The sequence below is a fragment of the Doryrhamphus excisus genome, linkage group LG17, assembly GCF_037039965.1.
Source record: "Doryrhamphus excisus strain RoL-2023G ecotype Guam linkage group LG17, RoL_Dexc_Guam_v1.1, whole genome shotgun sequence".
Taxonomy (NCBI): Eukaryota; Metazoa; Chordata; class Actinopteri; order Syngnathiformes; family Syngnathidae; genus Doryrhamphus; species Doryrhamphus excisus.
Window position 1 is genome coordinate 5,985,620 of NC_136373.1, and position 26,455 is coordinate 6,012,074.

A 26,455-nucleotide genomic window follows, 5' to 3' on the forward strand; every position below is an offset into this window, starting at 1 on the left:
GGCGGGTTGAGCATGACCTGTGAACCAGGAAATGCGGGAATCTGGCTCTGGTGGTGGAAGTGTGAAAAATAAAGTTGACTGGAAGCAGCCGTTCGCCGTGTTCTTTTTTGGTATTGAAATCCTTAAGCAAAGATTGATTTAAGCTGCATTATTGCCCACTTTTAATGCAGTTCGGCGCAGGATCGGATATATGGATAGTCCGGTTATATCGGTATTTTTTCCGACTCCCGAGAATATCGATATAACGAGACTTCACTGTATTCCAAAGAAGCAAATTCTATCATAGGGCTACAGGTACAATATACTGTATTTGTGTGCATCACTATCATGCACCCACCAACCACAGCTCCGCAGTGCTGGAAGCACCAATGCAGGCCTAGATCCTAATTTTATCACCACCATTATCTTGCTATTTGTGTTGCGACCTGTTTTTCATGGATAGTAAAGCAATACTGCTATACAAGCTGTACACTGACTACTTTATAGTTCATTTTTATAGTATTGCACCTTGAGAAGATATAATGTAATCAAAAGGCTTCTTGGAAAGTGGGGTGGACTCATAGGGCTCTATTTTTGTAGATGAGGCGCAGGTGCGCCATCGCGCCCGACTCGGCGCAGCCCAATCTACATTCATTAATTTTTTGCCGCTTATCCTCACGAGGGTCACGGAGGGTGCTGGAGCCTATACCAGCTGTCTTCAGGCAAGAGGCGGGGTACACTCTGGACTGGTGGCCAGCCTATCATAGGGCACATATAGACAAACAACCATTCACACTCACATTGACACCTATGGACAATTTGGAGTTGGCAATTAACCTAGCCTGTTTTTTGGAATGTGGGAGGAAAACGGAGTACTCGGAGAAAACCCACGCATGCACGGGGGAGAACATTCAAACTCCACACAGAGATGGCCGAGGGTGGAATTGAACGCGGGTCTCCTAGCTGTGACGCCTGCGTGCTAACCACTCTTCACATTTTAGGCATATGCAAGTAATATACAGCACATGTATGCTATTATTAAGTCCTTTAACTCAGGGGTCCTCAACCCTTTTTGTACCACAGAGTTGGTCTTTTTTTTTCACAGACCGGCAATGTGTGGCAAAAAAAAAATACAAGAAATATAAAATAACACAACGGGGCTAAGAAAAAATGTTAAGTGCAGGGAAAATATAACTGAGCTTGTTTTGTTGAGACGAGACAAGATGGTCCCATCTAGGTGTGATGGGAGACGGTGAGTCGTTAATAATAATGAAAAAATAATTTCTGTGCGGCCCGGTAGCAAATGCGCCACGGACCGGTACCGGTCCCTGACCCGGCGGTTGGGGACCCATGCTTTAACTCATTCAATAGCAGCCATTTTTAAAGAGACAACCCTTTTTGACAGAGAATATTGTGTTCTAAGGTTATGTAAACATGGAACCATGGAAAGATCAGACACATTTTTCATCCATCCATTCATCCATCCATTCATCCATTCATCCATTCATTCATCCATTCATCAATTTTCGATGCCGCTTATCCTCGTAAAAAGGGTTGTCTAAAAAACAATTTGCACAGCTCTTCTTCATGCTCCTTGCTGTTGAGTGTGTAAATACTTGCAAAATATCCATGCCGAGTTCTTATAAAATGCACTTCTGCCACCTAGTGGTCGTTTTTATAGACTAAAACTGCAGTGACGGTGACTTTATTATTAGTGTCTCTATTACAGTGCAGTTGTCATCACCTATTTTTGCTTCTTTTGGACTGGTGTTGCTGATTGTTGATGATTTGCATCATTACAATTAATATATTCAACATGTCTAATTTCAGCAATGAATACAGAAAAAGTACATTTGCTGGGTTTTTATTGTATCTTACAAGCTTTGTTACCCGCTTCGATGCAATCACATGGCATTTTGCAGAAGTGTGTGGATGCCGTTAGACACACGGTGGCCGTTCACCGCGGGAGCTGCCTCGGGGAAGAATAAAGGGCTGCTGTTTAAGCGCGCATCCGGCCCTACTTATGTCTCAGTGTGGTGCTGGGGGGGGGGGGGGGGGGGGTGTAGGCAAGACGGGAGAAGAAAAACGACCTTAATTGAATTTAATCTTCAACTTGTAACATGTGACAGTTCCACTTGATTTAGATGCAAATCTACCCATTTCAAGATGTGAGGGAATATACTGCTTTGTGACTTGATTAAGTCAGACGTTATTCAATTGCCGTCTGTTTTTAGGAGTCCTACGAAGGAGCCATGACTTGTGAATTGATTATAAACATAAAAAATCCTGCACAATTTTCGAGACAATTTTGGTGGTGAAGAAACGGTAATAGAAAGCAGTAAGACTTAGCGAATGAATATAATTTCTTAAAGGTCCCATATTAGACTATTTTTCGGAAGTCTCAGATGTCCCACAATCGTCAAGTAAATTTTTAATGATTAACCTACACAAGAAAGGGACACAATAATGGACTCATGTATTTCACTCCTCTGACCGTGCTTTGTTGCCACCCTGGTGCCGTGTCGTTGTACTGTAGCATTTTTGTATCCTTGTTAAAACACATTGCTCCTGTTGTCGTATTTTCCCATATATGTTTATGTATTTAACTTTGTCTTCCTCCTCTTCCGGCTTTCTGTACTGGACAATAAGGCATGGAGGAGATTGATTGACAATAGTCTGCAGTCCGTTAGCCAATCAGGACGCAGAATACAATACATGTTCATATTCTTGAAAACAAAACAAAGCAAAAACACAAAAAAACAGCATAACAGTGAGTCTACAATGTAGCGAGGGAACACTGCCTCATGGATATAATCAGATATATCAAGTGACATCGGAGTTTCAAGCGCCACAAACCACAGCAGCGATCATAACATCATTTGGGGAAAAATTTATATATATATATATATATATATATATATATATATATTAATTTAATAATAGGCTGTAGTCAACCACAAAACAACAATTATTTATTAATTGTTCATTAATTCATTATTTTTCTACCACTTATCCTTCACGAGGGACGCAGGGGGTGCTGGAGCCTATCCCAGCTGTCTTTGGGTGAGAGGCGGGGCCAGCCAATCACAGGGCACATATAGACAAACAACCATTCACACTCACATTCATACCTATGGACAATTTGGAGTCGCCAATTAACCTAGCATGTTTTTGGAATGTTGGAATAAACCGGAGTACCCGGAGAAAACCCACGCATTCACAAGGAGAACATGCTAACTCCACACAGAGATCGCCGAGGGTGGAATTGAACTCGGGTCTCCTAGCTGTGAGGCATGCGTGCTAACCACTTTTCACCGTGCAACCCCTATTATTTGTTAATGTTTGAAAAACCACAACTTTTATATCACTGTCATGGTCCCAGACTCAGAAAAAGAAGTTCCCAGAGGCTTAGGTGTCAAACTTAACAGTGCTAATAGGAACAGGAACAGGAATAGGAAGGCATGCTTTAGGGTATGACAATATGTCAAGCTGCTGTCAGCTTCTACTGTAGACAATTTTTAACTATACTGTTTTTAATGCATGTTTGTGAGTAGGCTAAGGACCCTACATTTATCGTGGGCGTTTTAGTAGAGTGTATCAAACTGTGTGAGAAATTATATATATATCACTATATTGACAGTTACTATGGTACACATTACACATTATGTCATTGTATGGTCATATCACCTTTTACTTTGGTATGGGACAAAAAAAAACAACCTTAAACTGTATTACGGAAAGCAGGAAGTGAACAAATGTAACAATTACTGATTGTAAAAGTACCAGATGGAGGGGTAGGATTTAATAAGCTTTGCTTCTTCCTACTCCTTTTGGACATGTGGAACTGTGAACTGATTATGTGATGCATTCAATTGTAATCTGATGCATGTTCAAATGAAATAAAACCATTACCAATTTCAAGCAAGCCCGACTTATGAGGCCACTTTTCAGGTATTAATAACAACATCACTATCTGGTGTATTTTTGGCATATTTACACCTGTTTATGTGCAGAATTTCAGCACTCGAAAAGTAATTTAAATAAAATAAACATACAGTTGTGTGAAACAATGTGACAGGCTTGATCATACATGATCATACAGGTGTTTTTTTTTTTCATTTTTAGTTATTTTCTACCACAAACCAAATATTAACTGTTAGTAAGACAATGGCACGTTGTCACCGGACTGCTGTCTGCCTGTCATTCTTTGGGCTTGTAATACGTGTGTGTGTGTGTGTGTGTATGTATGTGTCACCTGAGGCCATCGTCCTGTTGTGAGAGTGGCGGTGCGGCAATAGAACAATGATTAATTTCACCACGAGTCACCTGTCTGGCTGCTGTGTGTGTGTATGGATGTAGTCAGCAGGTGTGCTGTGATACTTGGATGCCCTCCAGTCAGGGTCAGACCCCCCCCCCCCCCACACACACACACACTCTTCAACAGTGTTCAGTCACTCTCTCTGTCGGTTTTGGGCGTAAAGGTCCCCTATTATGCAAAATTGACCTTTTAATGATGTTTTGACTGTAATGTGTGCCCCCAGGGCCTGTTTAGGAGAAGCAAATGTGAGAAAAATCTATCATCTACCTGACTGGTTTGCTCAGCTTTTGAGACATTTTTGAAGATTTCATGACATCATGGTGGGGAAAAAAAACAAAAAAAAAAAACACCCTTCCTCATGGACATGACACTGCCTGCAACCCGCCCCTGGCCAGATAGACGGCTTTGTAAAAGAAAAAAAAGTAGAGCCCCCGCTTTGCATCTAAATCCCAGCATCAAGTATCCAGCATGTTTTTTGGGGGACATTTTTGGCTGGTTCATATATAAGATAAAGGCAGTCAATTTAATTAGAGGGCTGCACGGTGGGCTAGTGGTTAGCACGTAGGACTCGCAGCTAGAAGACCCGAGTTCAATTCCATCTTTGGCCATCTCTGTGTGGAGTTTGCATGTTCTCCCTGTGCATGCTTGGGTATTTGCCGGGTACTATAAATATTCAATTTATAAAGAAATAATCCAGGCTGCACGGTGGTTGAGTGGTTAGCGCACAGACCTCACTGCTAGGAGACCCGAGTTCAATCCCACCCTCTGCCATCTCTGTGTGGAGTTTTTGTAGAAAATGAATGAATGAATTTTGGAAATCCAAGGAAATGCAGCCGGAATAGGTGCAGATTCTAGAAGCGCTTGGAAGCTTTCTCTGGTGGTTATTGTGTGTAACTGCTCTATTGGAGTCCACCACTTTATAAGCATAATTGGCGAAAATGGCGGATGAGTGGTTATCGCGCAGGCTTCACAGCGAGGAGACCCGAGTTCAATTCCACCCTCGGCCATCTCTGTGTGGAGTTTGCATGTTCTCCCCGTGCATGCGTGGGTTTTCTCCGGGTACTCCGGTTTCCTCCCACATTCCAAAAACATGCTAGGTTAATTGGCGACTCCAAATTGTCCATAGGTATGAATGTGAGTGTGAATGGTTGTTTGTCTATATGTGCCCTGTGATTGGCTGGATGGCGACCAATCCAGGGTGTACCCCGCCTCTTGCCCGAAGACAGCTGGGATAGGCTCCAGCATCACCCCCGTGACCCTTGTGAGAATAAGCGGAAGAAAATGAATGAATGAATGAATATTATCATAAAGGCTGCTTGGTGATGAAGTGGTTAGCACACAGGCCTCACAGCTAGGAGACCCAAGTTCAATTCCACCCTTGGCCATCTCTGTGTGGAGTTTGCATGTTTTCCCAGTGCATGCGTGGGTTTTCTCCGGGTACTCCGGTTTCCTCCCACATTCCAAAAACATGCTAGGTTAATTGGCGTCTCCAAATTGTCCATAGGTATGAATGTGAGTGTGAATGATTTCATTTTCACTTCATCCAAGCGCTACAAGAAAATGTTATACAGTCGATCATTACATGTCCTCAGCGGACATTTTTAGCATTACTTTCCATGAGAAATGCTAAAAAGTTTAACAAGTATTTGTTACCTTTTCCTTTTTTCCCTCCTCCATCCTCCCCTTGCTATCCTTATCCCACAATTTTCTACCTTTTCCCTTCTCCTTGTCTTGCCTTGTAATGAAGTATAACTGCTAAGGTTACAAGGACAAGCAGAGACGTTGGAAGAGATGACGACAATGATAAGACATCTCAAGGGGGAACTATGGAAAATGGGGTGTAGAAGTGATAGGATGGATATTTATATCCATACATTTTATATGCTGCTTATTTAAAATGAGTGTGAGTTTGTTTTACTCATCTTAATTAATTTGCATGTCGGCATTTCCAGTTTATATACTGCTGATATCACTTATGTAATATGGTTTATATATTTGCTGGACCTGGCTTTTTCATTTTTGCTGAGGATTGTGTGAAATAAACAGAGCTCTGCCAGGTTACGGTGTCCTCTTGTAATATCGGTAATGAACCTCATCCCTGGGGAAACCAGGAGATGGAGTGGTCTGAGCATCGCACAAATTGGGGGAAATACTATATAGCTGCAAAGTCAGAGTGTAGATCCATTAAAAAAGTCACCTTTTAAGTTTTGTTCCACAGTTTTTAGGGTACATTGACCTTACCTGACCAATACCTGGCAAGACTTTACGAGTTTGGTAAAAATACATATTTAATAAGATCTAATATAAATATACCGTATATAGTCGAACACTCTTTTCGGATTATGAGTTTAGCACTAAAAGCTTTGAAATTATAGCGCTTTCATAACAAAATATAACATGCTGTCAGGCATGCAGTCACAGTGATGCTGGGAATACTGCAGGGAATAGTCCATTTCCAGCATAAAATAGTCCTTACTTTTACCGTTTTGAAATCCTACTAAATTCTCACAGCGGCATTAAACAAACTCCTGCAGGTATTCCTGTCAGATTATTAAAAAAAATAAATAATGTCAAGCCTGTCTGTCTGGATTTGGTTGCCTTTGATAATAGCCTCCAAAAATAGGATGCTCCGCAGATCCCCAAGCAGGAAAAAAATTAAGCTGTGTTCTTTATGACACACTACGGAGATGCATTTGAGTGTTTGTGCTTTAATATGTTAGCTTGACCACAGGATGAAGAAAGTAAAATGGTAGTTTTTCCGTATTTGTGCTTATGGTGTGTAGGCTGGATGGTTCTGTTATATACAGTAAACCTCGAATATATCGGACTCGGATATATCGGAAATTCGCTCACAACGGACAGATAAAAAAAGAACCAATTTTTTTGTAATGCATTTCCAATAAAAATTCTTTTTTATAACAGATTTCGCCTATTTCGGACAAAATCTCCAGTCCCGTTCCAATGCATTTCCATTAAATTTCCCTCGCATATATCGGATGGCCGCATCGTGGCGCTCCGATTCGCTGAATCGTGACAGGCCGCTATACGACGTCATTTGCAGCGTGTCCAGGTACATTGGAAACATAGTCAAGGAAGTGCCTTTTTATAACGGATAAAATCCGATTTACGCATATACCGGCTATAAATCCGATATATGCGTAAAACGGACATTTTCCGGTATACGCATATAACGGATTTCGCTTATATCGGACAAAACCAGTGGGAACAATTGAATCGGATATATCCGAGGTTTACTGTAGATACTGGAATCGTGCTATAAACATTTATTTACCTAAACCACAAAGAGAGCATATCAGTAACTGGATACAATAAAACTGCACATTATAGAGTGGCCTTTTATTGTAGCCCACCCAAAGATTTAGACAAATTTGTGAAGAATGTATGCAAGATTGAGGCATTTTAGGTACATAGAAAACATAATCCATGAGTTCAGCTGATGAAAGTGTTGTGGTTATTATTTTTTTTGCGTATATGTCATCTGGAACACTGGCAAAAGTCGGCAAAAATGTTGAATGTTTTTTCTTACTGACTGTGAATGGATGCTACCAGAATTAGCTTAGTTTAGCAGAGCATGCTGGGCGACTGTTCCGCTGTTTGTCAATGCAGACGAGCATTGTTGTTGTGTAAATTCTGAGTGAAATAAGGATGAGAAGCATGTTTTATTCCTGCTCCCGGCTTGTCTTAACTGGCATTCTCTACACACACTTCCGGCCTTCAAAATAAGAGCGCATTTCACTAGATACTGTTTAATTGTCTAAACCAGGGGTTCTAAAACTTGACCAACTCAGGGCCCATCTAAAAAATGTCTGCAGCCCACCTTTGTCCGATAAACAGTACATAGACGAAATGCTGCGTTCTCAGAGCACTTAACTTCAAATTATTAACCCCGTTTTATGGTACATTAATAAATTAATAAAATCAAATGGATTTCACAGAGTACTACATAGGTTTCATACAAACAGCTGAATAGCAGCGTTTAAAAGCGCATACAGACGTAGATATAGCTGTTGGAAACTGAGCACTCATAATACTTCAAATGCAGCTCGCCATCTTGTGGAGTTAATAAATAGCTGTTAATACCAGTGTTCAAATTAGAGAGACCATTGATTTGATGATTATTCTCAACATTTTTTGGTTATGGTGTATTGGACCAATTTGCTGAAGTAATATGCACTAAAGTCTGAGATATATTATCAACTTCCGGAGTTAATAAAACCAGTGTTCAAATTAGAGAGACCATTGATTGATGATTATTCTCAACGTGTTTTGGTTATGGTATATTGGACCAATTTGCTGAAGTAATATGCACTAAAGTCTGAGATAGATTATCAACTTCCAGAGTTAATAAATAGCTGTTAATACCAGTGTTCAAATTAGAGAGACCATTGATTGATGATTATTCTCAACATTTTTTGGTTATGGTGTATTGGACCAATTTGCTGAAGTAATATGCACTAAAGTCTGAGATATATTATCGACTTCCGGAGTTAATAAAAAAACAGTGTTCAAATTAGAGAGACCGTTGATGAATATTCTCAACGTGTTTTGGTTATGGTTTATTGGACCAATTTGCTGAAGTAATATACACTAAAGTCCGAGATATATTATCAACTTCCGGAGTTAATAAATAGCTGTTAATACCAGTGTTCAAATTAGAGAGACCATTGATGGTTATTCTCAGCGGTTTTTTGGTTATGGTTTATTGGACCAATTTGCTGAAGTAATATGCACTAAAGTCTGAGATATATTATCAACTGTTCCGAAGCTTAACTTTGAGAGTGCAGAGGTCGCAGAAGGCGAGCATATTCCTGCAGGCGATGCCGATAGATGAAAATGTATGTGTCACCTGCGTCGCTGTGCCATCTGACCTGAATCCCCCCTCCAACTGCCCTCTGCCTCGAGCGCTAGTTGCTTCCTGCTGATCCCGTTCCCGCATAACTTTTAAATTGTTAAGTAACAGAAGTGCTATCTGGTAGTTTGTCAATGAATACTAAATTGACTTGAATATAAAATGACCTTGAACCTGTCTGTTTTGAGATTTTTTGTTTATATTGAAATAATTCAATGGTTGTCTTCTTTTCACATGTTTGATTCCATTATTTTGTCCAAATGCCTGACATTCTTGCTTTAAAGTGTAAAATCATGTTATTATTACGATAAAATATCCCACAGAGAACCTCCTCAAAGCACTCATCTTTCATCCAAAGTGGTTTTCTGCTCTTAAGAAACAAGCGTACCCACTGTGTTAACAGGCTGTGAACCTCCTGTTCAAACGCAGATTAAGGCAACTTTGCTCGTGATTTGACAGATAACTGCACACGCTGCTGGAGAGAACAGAGGAAGACGACGAAGTGAATGTGGGGAAAGTGTCAAAGTTTTTTGGGTGGTTTTCAAGTGCAGTCAATGGGTTTGTCGACAATGACAGGAGTCATGTCCAAACATAGTAACAGATTTGCTAGCTGGTTCACTGAAGTCAATAATCTGAGTACTGTAGACTAGACTTCAGATATTTTAGTCTTAAAAGTGAAGATTTTTTTTTTAAATACAAAAGAAAATAGTTTGAGTATGTGTGTGTGTGTGTGTGTGTGAGTGACAGGTTGAAAAGCTCTGACTCTCTTGGGGAGAAGGTTTCGTTTTTGTATCAGTTTTTGTTATTTTGTTGCGGTTATTTGGACCTGACTGTGCTATGGAAATTTCAGCAATGTAGATTATTTCATCATTCATTCATTTTCTCAAACAACCATTCACACTCACTCGAATGTGGGAGGAAACCGGAGTACCCGGAAAAAAACCCACGCATGCACCAGAGAGAACATGCAAACTCCACACAGAGATGTCTGACGGTGGGATTGAACTCCTGTCTCCTAGCAATGAGGTCTGCGGGCTAACCACTCGTCCGCCGTGCAGCCTGGATTATTTCTTTATAAATTAAATATTTTCATAGTTAGAGCATAAACAATCTTCATTTACTGTCTTCTAAATATGGTTTTAACACCATTAGAGCCCTCTAGACATAAAATAACACCCCTACAATCACTTTTACACTCGTATTGCCAAATATATTTGACATAGTAATAGAAAGTAAGATGTTAGCATTGTGAGAGTGCTACCAGTACTTCACTACCAATAACTTGGCGTCAAGAAATTGGATGACTCAAATCATGATATTGTTTTTTTTCCTTTATGGTGTCTTTCAGATCCTCGTCAACTCCATTAGCCAGCCTGCTTTGCTGTACGAAAATGTCCCGGTGAGCGACGGCAACCCCATCTTGAAAGATCTGCTCTTCAGTCCGGATCACCAATACTTGTACACCCTCACCGAGAAACAGGTAAGACTTGTTGGTGTATTTTAGTCTCTTTGCTGTATACCATGCAACATTCACACATAATCAGGATGCATGAAGCCAAAAACATATTATGATAAAAAGTGGAGTGGAATTAAAGAGGAAGTCATGTGAAAACACACGTATTAAAACTAGGCAGCAACCAGTAAAGCTAATTACAAACAAACAATGCAGACATATTCTTGCAATATAAGCACTTTTATAAATCTACATTAAGTCATTGGAGCGGAATAATATTAAAGTGTGTTATCTTGCAATTAGCACATTCCTAACAGGACTGCAAAATCCATATAAAATGCATATTGTGACATAGTATATAGTAGTCAGACAAAGCAGCATATCATGCACTGTCTATACACATTGCATTTGAATATGAGAAAAAGACACACACCCGTAACACAATTATAATGAAAATACCATATTTCCAATAAAGAGTACTGATTGCACAATAGCCAAAGTACAAGCATCACTACCAAATGAGTGACCACAACCCCCCCACCCCCCAGCTCGACTGTTCATCCTTGTTTTTGTCTTCTTTTCTTACCTGTAAGACTCTTATCTCATAAAGGCTAATGACTGCGCCGTGATAACCTTCACTGAGATGTAGACAGTAACGGCCTCATGAGTGCCGTGTAATTTACCAAAGATTAGACATAATTGACTTCCATGTGTCTGGATGAGCACAGAGAAGAAGGCAGAGAATAATTGATACAAATGGATAGCGTCGGTCCGACTCGGGGAATTGGGCCTGTCCATCAGGACTAGAGATGGATAGGTTGATATAATACATGTTGTTACATGAATGCAGGATTAAAAGAAGTCAAATTTGGGGGTTAGCACCACCATTATGGACAGACATGTTTTGTTTTGGGTTTTTTTTAGGCTTTTTTGCAGGAATTTTTCCAACAGGACAAGGAGTGGAACCAGGGGCTTCACTAGGTTCTGAGGACAGGGGGGCGGGGGGCCCCCCTGGAGAATATGAATGAATGTAGACATTAAAAAAAAAACGAACAAACAAGAACCAGGATATAATATTATTCCCGATATTCCCACTTTTGGACAGATTTAGTAGAGATACTAATTGTTTTAGGCCACCATTAAATTGACACAAGTACACACAATCTACACTGCAAAACCGCTGCTCAAGCTCTGCAACCATTCTATCCAGTGGACAGTCATCAATTATATAATACTCATTATATTATTAATTAGCCTATTATTATTACTATCATCATTATTCTTCTGATTATTACTAGTAGGCTAGTATTAGCCTGCTTATTGGCTTGCTTATTAGCCTGCTTTTGCCCTATTATATGAAATTTGTCAAAGATTTTTTTTTTGTAAAAAAAAAAAATCTAAATATTAAAAAAAAAATTATAAAAAAATATCCAATTATTTAGGGGGGCTGAAGCCACCATCAAATTGACACAAGTACACACAATCGACACTGCAAAACCTCTGACAGTGATAAATTATATAATAATTATTATATTATTAATTAGCCTATTATTATTACTATCATCATTATTCTTCTTCTGATTATTATTACTACTACTACTAGTAGTAGTATGCTAGTCTTAGCCTGCTTTTGCCATATTATATGAAATTTGTCGGGGATTTTTTTGTAAAAAAAAGAAATCAATAAAAAATATCAAATTATTTATGGGGGCTTAAGAACATTTTAAAATAATAAAATAAGCCTACACTGGAAAATCTTAAAACTGTGGTTCGGTGGTTGACTGTAGACGGAAAGTAGCTGCAGGTAAAGCTTGCCCATGTTCAATAAATAATAAAGTACACCAAAGTAAATAACTGTATAATAAAAATGCTGATGATCAGCGTTACTGTAGCAACATGAGGTTGGCGACACCGTCAGTGGTAAGCTCTCGAGGCCTGATTGATCTGCAGCTTTAGGTACACAATCAATGGCACAGGATTAGCATGTCTGTGCACCGAGGCTATGCTAACATTTGTTTGAGAAGCTGGTGAGTTCTCCTCACAATTAACTTCCTCAGGGATGAAGCCCCCCCCCCCCCCAAAAAAAAAATAGGCCTAATGACGGCATTGAGTGAAACGTGGATTTGAGTCATTAATTCCTTCCAGAAGGTCTGACTCGCCAACTGAATGAATTTTTTCCATAAAAAAAAAATGTTTCTGTGGCGATCCATAATGTTGTTATTTTGTCAATGGAAAATCAGTCTAAAAATCTGATATTGGTATTTTCCCTATATGAGAACTGATATAGAGCATGTAGCATTAATATTGCGCAAAATACAGTTAACACTGTGTTGCTCAAACGGCTATTAAGCATCGAGTACGACATCAACGTCACCGATCTGTTTTCATTAAGAACCTTTCTACAAATAAATTTAAGCGGGAGTTTTATCCTGCAGACAGCATGCAAATCCCACTGTTTACTTTTTATATATTTTGGTATAATTTAGGTACAACTTACACCAAAACTCAACTTACATCACAGACAACGAACGGAACTCGTACGTAACGAGGGCCACCTGCATTTCCAATCATCTTTTTTTTTTATCTCCTCCCTCTCTCTTCTACATTCAGCCCTTCCTCTCCACATTGAATAATAGAAATGCCAAGTGACGAGAGCTCAAACATAAAAAAGCTCATTTCCCAGCTTGACAGAGCAATTTACCTTTGGCCATATTCACTCACTCACGTAATTAAAAGGGGTTGGCTTGGACTATCTACAGTATGTAGCAGAGGTGACTCTATACTATACCGGTACACACACGTACAGACACACACACGGTGAGGTTGTGTTAAAGTGCCAACATCGACTTTTTGCAAGATTTACGTACATACTGTGACATATTGAGGTTTGGACCAAAGATGTAGTCTTTTAATAACAAAAAAAGTCCATAAACACAAAGCGGTGTAGGAAAAAAGGATAACTGAGATAAACATCATGGTAGATCAGGTAACAAATTCTAGCAGGAAGTGGATGAGGAAGTTGCTGAGACATTAAGGTACTGAACTGGCAAAGTATCCAGACTGCAGAGGAGATGTATGTACAGTGAAGAAAATAAGTATTTGAACACCCTGCTATTTTGCTATTTCTCCCACTTAGAAATCATGGAGGGGTCTGAAATTTTCATCGTAGGTGCATGTCCACTGTGAGAGAGATAAACTAAAAAGAAAAATCCAGAAATCACAATGCATGATTTTTTAACAATTTATTTGTGTGATACAGCTGCAAATAAGTATTTGAACACCTGAGAAAATGAATGTTAATATTTGGTACAGTAGCCTTTGTTTGCTATTACAGAGGTCAAACGTTTCCTGTAGTTTTTCACCAGGTTTGCACACACTGCAGGAGGGATCTTGGCCCACTCCTCCACACAGATCTTCTCTAGATCAGTCAGGTTTCTGGGCTGTCGCTGAGAAACACGGAGTTTGAGCTCCCTCCAAAGATTTTCGATTGGGTTCAGGTCTGGAGACTGGCTGGGCCATGCTAGAACCTTGATATGCTTCTTACGGAGCCACTCCTTGGTTTTCCTGGCTGTGTGCTTCGGGTCGTTGTCGTGTTGGAAGACCCAGCCACGACCCATCTTCAATGCTCTGACAGAGGGAAGGAGGTTGTTCCCCAAAATCTCACAATACACGGCCCCAGTCATCCTCTCTTTAATGCAGTGCACTCGTCCTGTCCCATGTGCAGAAAAACACCCCCAAAGCATGATGCTACCACCCCCATGCTTCACAGTAGGGATGGTGTTCTTCGGATTGTACTCTTCATTCTTCTTCCTCCAAACACGCTTATTGGAATTATGACCAAAAAGTTCTATTTTGGTCTCATCTGACCATAAAACTTTCTCCCATGACTCCTCTGTATCATCCAAATGGTCATATGCAAACTTAAGACGGGCCTTGACATGTGCTGGTTTAAGCAGGGGAACCTTTCGTGCCATGCATGATTTCACATCATGACGTCTTAGTGTATTACCTACAGTAACCTTGGAAACGGTGGTCCCAGCTCTTTTCAGGTCATTGACCAAGTCCTGTCGTGTAGTTCTGGGCTGATTCCTCACCTTTCTTAGAATCATTGAGACCCCACGAGGTGATATCTTGCATGGGGCTCCACTCCGATTGAGATTGACCGTCATGTTTAGCTTCTTCCATTTTCTAATGATAGCTCCAACAGTGGACCTTTTTTCACCAAGCTGCTTGGTAATTGCTCCGTAGCCCTTTCCAGCCTTGTGGAGGTGTACAATTTTGTCTCTGGTGTCTTTGGACAGCTCTTTGGTCTTCGCCATGTTACAAGTTAAAGTCTTACTGATTGTATGGGGTGGACAGGTGTCTTTATGCAGCTAACGACCTCAAACAGGTGCATCTGATTCAGGATGATACATGGAGTGCAGGTGGACTTCTAATGGGCAGACTAACAGGTCTTTCAGGGTCAGAATTCTAGATGATACACAGGTGTTCAAATACTTATTTGCAGCTGTATCACACAAATAAATTGTTAAAAAATCATGCATTGTGATTTCTGGATTTTTCTTTTTAGTTTATCTCTCTCACAGTGGACATGCACCTACGATGAAAATTTCAGACCCCTCCATGATTTCTAAGTGGGAGAAATAGCAACATAGCAGGGTGTTCAAATACTTATTTTCTTCACTGTACATGCGTGGATGATGAGCAGGCATCTAAAACAAAGAACCAGCCAGGTCCAGTTGCAAGCAGCCAGGTTAAGTAGGAAGACAAGTAATCAGCCTTCGGTGTGCCCAGTTTTCCCAACCTCCAGTCTGCTCAAGGAACTCTGCAAGAAAAAATAAACACAAGCCAGAAGAAGTCAAGGTTCTGAAAACTTCCAGATTTCGGTAGCATAAAACTGAAACACAGCTTCACCGTGTTTCATCCCGACTCCCCAAGATTTCTAATTTGATGATGACCAAGTTACGTAATCTGCCGTCAATGACACGTAGATCTGAGTGTCTTTTCCACAGTTGTGGTACGACACATTGCAGCTGCTTATTAGCTGGCCTAAAGGGAGCATGTACAGATGAAACATTAGCGGTTCCATGATTGACCCCTGGGGAACGCCACAGGTTATAGCCATTCGGTCTGAGACACAGTTGGCAATTTTCTCTTGTTACAACACACAGAAATGGGGAAGAAATAAGTGTTCATGTTTCACATAAGGATTGTGAATAATAATAATAATAATTATTATTAATAATAATAATGACAACGATAATGACAACGATAATGACAACGATAATGACAACGATAATGACAACGATAATGACAACGATAATGACAACGATAATGACAACGATAATGACAACGATGATGACAACGATGATGACAACGATGATGACAACGATGATGACACTGATGATGATACTGATGATGATACTGATAATGATACTGATACTAATGATGATGATACTGATACTAATGATGATGATACTAATGATGATACTAATGATACTAATGATGATACTGATGATGATGATACTGATGATGATGATACTGATGACGATGATACTGATGACGATGATACTGATGACGATGATACTGATGACGATGATACTGATGACGATGCTACTGATGACGATGCTACTGATGACGATGCTACTGATGACGATGCTACTGATGACGATGCTACTGATGACGATGCTACTGATGACGATGCTACTGATGACGATGCTACTGATGACGATGCTACTGATGACGATGCTACTGATGACGATGCTACTGATGATGATGATGATACTGATAATACTACTGATGATGATACTGATGATGATGATGATACTGATACTAATGATGATGATGGTAATGATACTAATGATGATGATGGTAATGATACTAATAATAATGCTAATGCTAATGATAATGCTACTAATGATAATGATACTAATGATAATGACAATGATACTAATGATAATGATACTAATGATAATGACAATGATACTAATGATCATGACAATGATACTGATGATCATGACAATGATACTGATGATCATGACAATGATACTGATGATAATGACAATGCTACTGATGATAATGACAATGCTACTGATGATAATGACAATGCTACTGATGATAATGACAATGCTACTGATGATAATGATGATGATAAGTATAATAATTATTATAAAATAATAATAATTAATAATAGTAATTATAAATAAATATTTTTTTAAGTGCACTATTCCACTTCCATCCTCTTGCCTTAACCAGTACAATTTCAGGAATTTACTCCCTATTAGCCGCCAATTATATCCAGGTTCTAAAAAGCACCCATTTTTCCGAGGTCCGCTAATTAGCTCCAACAGAGAAGGTCATGTCTCTTGGCTTGTAAAAAGAAAAAATAGCGACCTCTTGGCAGCGTATAGCTTCAACTCATCCTCTCAGACAGTGACATAACATTCCGAGGATGCACCTCCGCCTTATCGATCTTGCCAGCTGTCAGAAACGTGCAGAGTGAAGAAACCCGTACGCCTGACAACACATTCAAGAGGTTTTCGGCATTCAATTCACTCAGGATTTACTGCACTTAGAGGTCAGCAAATGTCTTTTGGTGTTTTTCCAACTTTAAAGTTGTTAAAAAACAGTTAGTGAAGACAATAATGAGAGGGAGTAGAAATTTACAAGAATTGCCCCTGGCCCTGCTTGCTAATTGTTTATCTTTTTCTTTTTTTAAGTGTTTGAACAGCGTGTCTTAGCTGTTTTGTGCGAGTACGTTGAAGTTAGCAGTGAGGTAGCTTAAAGGAAAACTGCACTTTTGGGGGGGGGGGATTTTTGCCCATCATCACAATATTTATGTGAGACATAAACATAAATATTTATATTTTCTATACTTTCTAAATATTGAAAAACTGCTAGCACGAGGCAGCTAATACTGTAATGCATTGTAATTGTAATTATATTAAAACATCACAAAAAACTCCACAGCAGTGTTTTATTGTTTTACACTGTGTACATGCTATGACCATGTAGTAACAGGCGCATTCATAATAACATGTAATACTCGCAGTATTTTGCCGTATTTTGGTCAGCACAACAAAAGGTGCTCCTGAAAACTAAACATTAGACTCAAACAAAACAAAAAAGCACTGAACGCTAGAATACTCGCTAGGCAGGAATGACCAGAGATGATAAATGAGGGACAATCTGGCAACCAGAGTAAGCTACAGCCCCAGTGCTAATTGCTAGCAGGGGTGTGCTGGTTTTTCTGCCTCAGCTGGCCAGTAGGCGCACTGCAAGACAAAGACAGTAGGCGGCAGCAGAGTAGCATGACAGAGGCTGTGTTTGAAACCGCATACTAACTCATACTAACCCATACTAACTCATACTAACTCATACGAACTCACTGAGTATGCAGTGTATGCGAAAAGTTCCCGGATGCATACTGCATTCGCCAGAAATATTGAGTATGTATCATCAGCTTACTACTCACACTCAAATTAACCAGGATGCAACGCGACATGACGTCACCACGGAAAAAAAAATTAAAAAACGTTGGCTGAAAACTGAGCAACATGATGGACCAAACGGCGGTGTCAAGCAGGATATATTGCGAGTTGTTTTGCTTCTTGTTTTCAAAGTAAAAGCACTATGTTTTTTTTCTGAAAAATAGTGTGTTGCTCACTTCGGCTAGCTTAAATTTTGCCGAATTCGGCGAATTCAAAATTGTAAACGGTTGGTATTTGGACAAATAAATGACACACTCGGGTTCTCAACACAGACTTTCTCGCCTGATTAAAAAAAAAAATAATAAAGTGATGTATTTAAAGAGTTTAGAGCTAATATGTAGGTGATATTATGTAAATTGAGCTGCTTATAGGTGCTGCTTTTTTTTTTTTTAGGGATTTACGATGATCTTTGTGAAGCTGCACGCAAACGTGTTCAGTAAAGTCCAGTTATTAGTGGTCTCTTTTTATCTGTTTGTATATCTTTAGAAAGCACAGATGATCCCATTTGTAAACAAGAAACCAGTATTCTATTGGACAATTGTACTGTCCTGAGAGGGAAAAAGTGTGAACTTTAGGTCAGAAAAGTGGAATGTGTATAATAGGTGTCACATTTCGGCATTGCGGCAAAGAGTAGGACCAAACGAGCAAGTAATATTCTTTATTTTATTAATAGTACTCGCAGACGAAAACAAGGGACAAAGCACCTGAGCTAAATCGGGAAGTGACTAAACTAGGAACATGTGCGAGTGATCAGTAATTACATATGCTCTGCTTCATCCTGTTCCTTTTCAGCCATGCGGAATCATGCAAATGTAAATGTGATGTACTTTAATATAAGTCATATTCCAAACAAATTATATCATTACCATGACTATACCACTTGTGTTGTTTTCTATGTTTACAGCAACCGGATGTTCTAATCGCTGCTCCGCTAGTGTCCCCAAATGAATGTCTTTGCAGCCGTAAATAAACACGGGATGGAAAATGCCATATTTGATACAGCCTGGCTGCTTCATACTTATATTGTATAAGACACAAGGCTTACGCTTTCCCACCCAGTCCATTATCTGTTTCCTCAAACTCAATAATTGAACCCTTTCATCATCCGCCACCCAATCGCTAAACTCCATTGTATTGCATTCTTTTGGCACGTTGTGCGTGAGTGTGACATGTTTTTGTGTCTCTCTCTCTCCTCCCTCGATCAGACTGTAATGCTAACATGGTATTTATGCAGGCGCGAGTAATGACAGTAATCTCCTGCCATTTGGTGTCCTGTGAAAAGGGACGTGCTTGGTAATGGTTGCATTATAATAGTTATCAGATGGTGGCAGGTCACTATTACCAAGCTATGAAGCCACAGCAAGCTGTGGTTGTTTTAGTCTGAGAATGAAGAGAAAGATGCATTAATGGCGTTGAGTTGATGCGTGTTGTTTGTGTGAAAGCTCTCAGTGTCATTTGAAATAGCCTCAGATTTGGGAAATGTGCCTTTTGCTTTTCCTAAAATGTTTTACTTTCAAATATCTGATACTAATACCGTTCAAAATTGACTTGTTTGATACGTGATATGATATGATATGTGTTATATGATGCTAAGTGGCGCAAAGTAAATAATTGATACATTTAGTGGACAATTCTCGTGTTAAACGATGCCAAACTTTCAGAAAATTACATTTATGCATTTAGAAGTCAACCCTGAAAGAAGTTTGGGATGGCTTCAAACACTCGTTGTCAAAAGGCGTGGTAAAACGTATGCTAAAAGCGGACATTTTGAAACTTCCATAAGGTTAGCGGCACAAACCATAACTTTTTCTATGCACTCGGCAGTGTGGCCGAAATCCAAAGAAATACAGCTGAATAGGTGCAGATACTGGAGGAACCAGAACACTTTTGTGCTGGTTATTGTGTGTAACTGCTCTATAGGAGTCCACCACTCAATACGGAGGCATTTTTGTTTATAAAAAATGTTGTCAACAATATTGTTTAGCATGAATTTTTTTATGTATTCTTAAAAATGACCAAGGTTCAATTCCACCCTCGGCCATCTCCGTGTGGAGTTTGCACGTTCTCCCTGTGCATGCGTGGGTTTTCTCTGGGTACTCCGGTTTCCTCCCACATTCCAAAAACATGCTAGGTTAATTGGTGACTCCAAATTGTCCATAGGTATGAATGTGAGTGTGAATGGTTGTTTGTCTATATGTGCCCTGTGATTGGCTGGCCACCAGTCCAGGGTGTACCCCGCCTCTCGCCCGAAGACAGCTGAACTCCAGCACCCCCACGACCCTCTTGAGGAAAAGCGGTAGAAAATGAATGAATGAATGAATGAATATTGTTAAAAATAATCTTGTCTTGTCTCGTTTTCGTGGAACCTATCCTGTGCATCGCCCCATCCCGTGACACCCCCCTACTAATAAGGGAATGTAGAGGATTTAGATCAGGTCTTTTGAACCAGTGTATATTTTAACTTGTGTTAATGAAGTAAGAACGGCTACCTCCTCAACTGTTTATCCCTGATAGTCACAGTATGCCGAGTTTCTTTAATGTCACATTCGCAGGCACATACACCTGTGTGTTTTAACTTCTACATCCAGTACTTGATGTAAAAAGCTGTGCAGTAGTGATGGTTCCCGTTAATTTGTGTGTGTGTGTGTTTTATTCTCAGGTTACACGTGTACCGGTTGGGAACTGTGAGCAGTATGATTCCTGCGGGTCTTGTCTGGGATCCGGGGACCCTCACTGTGGCTGGTGTGTGCTGCACAATATGTAAGCACACACACACAAACACTCCATACTAATACTCGGTTGATTGCAAGTTTCACCTTGATGATCGGATGTTTTTGATGGGCTTTCCACCTCGGGCCTGATGTCTGCCATGCCGCGCCGCCAAGCAATGCCATGTGTACATTAGACGAGGAATTTAGCGACAAAGCTGACATGCTAAAATGCCAACATGCTAACAGTTAGCACGGTAGCAGCTAAAAAGAAAGCACCAAGTCTCAAAAGCGAGTATTTGCCTTTAGAGAGCAGCAAATTTGCAAAAATGCTAACATGCTGAGAGCTAGCTTGGTAGCATCTAGCAAGAAGGTATCAGGTCCCAAAAGTGTTCAGGCGGTCCCATAGTGTCCCAACATCATGACGTGTGTGTATTTGGCTTTATAAATGAGTAAATTAGCTAAAATGCTAACATGTAATCTGTGCTGTGAACATGTAACGCCGCCATGCAATGCCGTGTATACATTAGACGAGGAATTTAGCGACAAAGCTGACATGCTAAAAAGCCAAAATGCTAACAGTTAGCACGGTAGCAGCTAAAAAGAAAGCACAGAGTCTTGGATGATCGGACAAAGAACTATCAGCTTCAGTCATTTGTGATCACAAAGAATTGGTTAGCATGGCTTTGCCTTGTCACGTTCAAGGGCATTCTGGGACCCTGTTAGGGTTGGGGGATATGGATATTGGCATATATCATGATATTTTTAAAATGTATCATATATAGAAATCAAATACTGACCTTAAGCCATATTATGAAATACACTTGCCTCAAATTGTAAAAAGTACATTTATTTATTGGTAACAATCTGGCAACGTTTCTAATGGGATGTCAGCCTTTGCACACTGCAAAATCCTCAACAAACTGTAATGCCTATGCTTGTGTTTAAGGAAGATGTAGTCACCCATGCAATTCCAACTGCATATATAAGATATTAGTATAATTTTGACCCTGTGTGGATTAGAGGAAATCCAAAATAAAGTCAGATTTGTGAACCCAAATAATTGGTGATGTAATGGTAATGGTTTTATTTCATTTGAACATGCATCAGATTAGAATTGAGTGCATCACATAATCAGTTCAGGTTATTTTTAGCCTTATGCATTATTTTAGCTGTTTGAAGATGAACTATATCAGCAAGTTGAAGTATTTGTGATTTTAGAAATAAGGAGTTAGTATGTTCTTTGTAGGCGGCATTATGAATTATCCTTACTGACCTTTTTTGCAGTACATTTAGCGAGTGAAGATTGCTTTTATAGTTATTTCCACGCAATATTTCCACACAATAAGTAAGATATAGTAGAACCAATGTACATTGTGTCATAATTGCACCCTGCAATCATAAAAAAAATCCCAATTAATATGCCATTTTTGTTCTTGTAGACTTTTGCATGTCGCAGCATTGCTCATGCTAATCCATATTAAGGTCACTGACCCACGACTAGTACGATCTAAGAGTGTTTGTGGCTGACCATTTCCTCTGCTTTTGAGCACACAACCCCTACTAATTGACCCTAATATAACTTTATGTTGGAGTAGCCCCCATTAGGTCTTAGGTTGGTGTGGGAAAGTCATCAATAAAGTTCATTGTTAACAATAATACTATGCATAACATGCATAACATAAATATACCATATTTTCATTCTTCCTACTCATAGATGTTCAAGGAAGGATCACTGCGAGCGTGCCGAGGAGCCTCAGCGTTTCACCACCAGAGTAGACCAATGCGTCCGACTCTCGGTCCAACCCGACACAGTCTCGGTGACCGTGTCAGAAGTGCAGGTATAGTGTTGCATCTTAGCGTCTACGGGGTTTGCAAAGAACTGGGTATATTAAAGTATATTGCAAAATATATTATTTGCTTTTGTAGACCATAAATTTCAATGACCACTTATGAACGTGAATTAATATAAAGCATTGTATTATAATTGTAGTTATTTTTCATACAAAATCTTATAACATTCTCATCAGGAGTGCAGTGTTATTTGTCCTCCCCAGCATTAGAATTTTGTGGTCAATATACTTTTATCATTTTGTTAATTGCAGCCTCATGTTCACTATATTATATATCTATGACACATATACATTCTTTTCATTCATATTCTTGTAGGTTAAGGTTAGCGGCACAAACCATAACTCTTTCTATGCACTCGGAAGTGTGGCCGAAACCCAAAGAAATACAGCTGATTAGGTGCAGATACTGGAGGAACTAGAACGCTTTTGTGCTGGTTATTGTGTGTAGCTGCTCTATAGGAGTCCACAACTCGATACAAATGGCTTTTTGTTCATAAAAATGTTGTCAACAATCAAGTCTAGTCAGTTCAGTCAAAAAAAGCTGTTTGTCAAGTAAAATTTTTTTTATGTATTCTTAAAAATGACCAAGGTTCAATTCCACCCTCGGCCATCTGTGTGGAGTTTGCATGACAAGCAGGGAGGGACTTAATAATCTCAATCAGGGTCTTCCTGAAGACCCCCTTGTCCCCAGTTTTGCTCAATGCATATTTAACTTTATATATCAATGTTTTCCATAACATTTCTTTCCTCTCAGCTGGTTCTTCAGACCCAGAATGTCCCCAGTCTGTCGGCGGGAGTAAATTGTTCATTTGGAGACTACGTCGAAACGGAAGGACGCATCTACGGAGGTCGGATCTTCTGCTTGTCGCCCTCTGCTAAAGAGGTAGCGCCCATCACACTGAACCGAGGTAAATAAAATGACATTTCATGATAAGGTAGTATATAAAAGTACACAGACCTGCATGGAGTGACTTTTATGGATTGAGCTGGAGGCTCTGCACACTGACGTGAATGTAAAATGTCAGCAATGCAAAAGTGGAGCCGTACAGTACAGGGAGGCTGTTAACATTTCCAAATACATTGACTGGGATTTGGCATTAGTGTAAGGGTCACGGAACATTTTATGCACACTTACTGAGTGCAAATGTCATGTAATGTAATAAAGGGAAGAACGAGCCAATAAAATATGTGGATGTTTTTGTAACTCTTGACTCGTAGGTGACCAGCGTGTAATAAAACTCTATCTGAGGTCCAAGGAGACGGGGAAGACGTTTGCCAGTGTGGATTTCATCTTCTACAACTGCAGCGTACACAGATCGTAAGTTGATTATATTATGGTAGTCCACAAGGGTGCAAGGACGAATCCATTGAAATTTGCTTGTTCTGTTTAGACATCTTCAACCTGCTTGAGGATGCTGAGATGGATTCAGGAGTGACACTTTGTCACTTCTTTACCTCAGCTTCCTCAGCAAGGCACTGGGCTCCTTATCATGGCGGCAAAGAGCCATGTGACCAGTTTCCCAGGGGAGGAAAATGTCACAGTAGATGTTTAGGTAGTAGGACTTTATGTTCCTCTTCAATGAACTGCAGCTCCGCAGTGCTGGAAGCACCAATGCAGGCCTAGATCCTGATGTTATCACCACCATTATCTTGCTACTTGCGTTGCGAGCCGTCTTTCCTGGATAGTAAAGCAATACTGCTGTACAAGCTGTACACTGATTACTCTGTAGGTCATTTCTATTTCAGTATTGCACCTTGAGAAGATATAATGTAATCAAAAGGCTTCTTGGAAAGTGGGGTGAACTCCTAGGGCTCTATTTTTGATGAGGCGCAGGTGCGCCACGTTTGCTGAAAATGTGGACACCTATGCTGGTGCGCCACTGCGGCCGACTTGGCGCAGCCCAATCTAAATTCATTATTTTTCTACCGCTTATCCTCACGAGGGTCGCAGGGGTGCAGGAGCCTATCCCAGCTGTCTTCAGGCGAGAAGCGGGATAATAATAATAATAATAATAATAATAATAATAATACATTTTATTTGTATAGCGCTTTTCAGAAAAATGGAGTTGAATAAAAACAAGTAACAGTGTAAAAGATAAATAAAATACAACATTCATTCGTTTATACACAGTTAAAACATGAGTAAAAGCGGGGCGGGGCACACCCTGGACTGGTCGCCAGCCAATCACAGGGCACATATAGACAAACAACCATTCACACTCACATTCATACCTATGGACAATTTGGAGTTGCTAATTAACCTAGCATGTTTTTAGAATGTGGGAGGAAAACCGGAGTGCCCAATCTACAAAATTACCAAATTGGCTGGTGCGCTGGATGTGGGGTGCGCCACGCTGCGCCACGCTGCGCCACCGATGTAGAGCCCATAATGTGTGTGAGAGTTTTATCAGATTCTGCACATTAGTCCCAGTTCCCGGCCCCCCAAAAAAATGCACAGTAAGTTCCTTTTTCCTCCATCCTCATCCACTCTTTCTCAAGATCACGACCCCCTCCTTTATGCTTGACCACCCCCAACCCAGCACCTCACTTTCCCTGGCCCTCTCGTTCATCAAGTCCATTTTATTGCCTGCGCTCTGCTTTCGGCCCTGCATATATCTGCATAGTAATTGGCCGTTAATTAGCTCTAGCCGGGGCGTCTGTGTAAGCATAATGGAGTGGGCTTGTGGAGAGGGGCTCACCTGGGCTGAGTTGAATCTTTCATTCATTTTTTTTTTTTTTTTTTTTTTTGGTTTACAAGCTAGAAATCCTCTTTGTTTACTTTTTGTTGTTTTTGCTTATTTCTTGACTGCCAGAGGACTCCTGCAAGATTGTTCAGTTCACCACCATTGCAGCTGTAAAATAACACATATGATCTACACTCCCTCCCTCTAGTATCAGCTTGCAACTTTTAATCTTTGACCTTCCCAGTCGGTGGTCCCCTTGCGAGGGGCGGGGCGGGGGCTGCAGCACTCTGTGCTAGATCATGGATCATCCTCACCGTATTGGGGCACACGAGTCCAGATGCACCGCAGCTGACTTGCACGTGCATCATGCTGAGATGCGGGGACAGCCGCCGGGCAAGCACCCGGCCTGGCTTATGCGTGGCTTTCCACATTGAACGTTGTGCTACCCAAACAGGTGTACGCTCAGTCAGAAGGCACTCAAAGAGACAGAAGGCACCATGTTGGCACGGGGAAGGATGCTCTGGGCTATTTATTCACTCTTACAATATTAGACATTTGTATTAACAAGAGGCTTGGATTCGTTTAGCATTCAGCAGCAGGAGGGGGGAGATGAATGTTGCATTTTTATAAAGGAGGAAGCGAAACAAAGGAAGTGGGAAACTGAATAGAAACAGGATGTAAAGCAGAAAACATCTTCACATTAAGCCTCGGTCACAACTGGTCGTATGCAAAATATACTAGAAATGTATGAACACAACAAATGTGACAGGTGATCAAACTATTTGTTCAAGTTTGTCGGATAAACGTACGCGTTTCTTACTCCTGTGATATCCGTACGGCCAACTTGTGTCTTTTTTACGTTTTGCTAGCGTCAGATTTGGGCAAAATGGCCATTTTTGTGGACTTTTAAGCGCACCGTTACCGATACTTCATGGTCACCACAGACAAACAAAAGAAATGTTGATACCCCCCATCCCTCCACCACAAAAAAATCAGATGACTGATTTGATTGAATAATAATAATAATAATAATAATAATAATAATAATAATAATAATAATAATAATAATAATAATAATAATAATAATAATAATAATAATA

General features: G+C 40.1%; 1 protein-coding gene across 2 annotated transcripts in view; it reads left to right on the top strand.

Moving 5' to 3' along the window:
• The window catches only part of LOC131137090 (plexin-A1-like), a 169,909-nt gene that overhangs the window by 90,529 nt on the left and 52,925 nt on the right, over positions 1 to 26,455 (top strand). For both annotated transcript variants that reach the window (XM_058084628.2, XM_058084630.2), the window contains exons 4-8: positions 10,516 to 10,647; positions 20,770 to 20,870; positions 22,536 to 22,659; positions 23,426 to 23,579; positions 23,890 to 23,989. In XM_058084628.2, the coding sequence (XP_057940611.2) occupies positions 10,516 to 10,647; positions 20,770 to 20,870; positions 22,536 to 22,659; positions 23,426 to 23,579; positions 23,890 to 23,989 (611 nt within the window). The remainder of the gene's footprint in view (positions 1 to 10,515; positions 10,648 to 20,769; positions 20,871 to 22,535; positions 22,660 to 23,425; positions 23,580 to 23,889; positions 23,990 to 26,455) is intronic.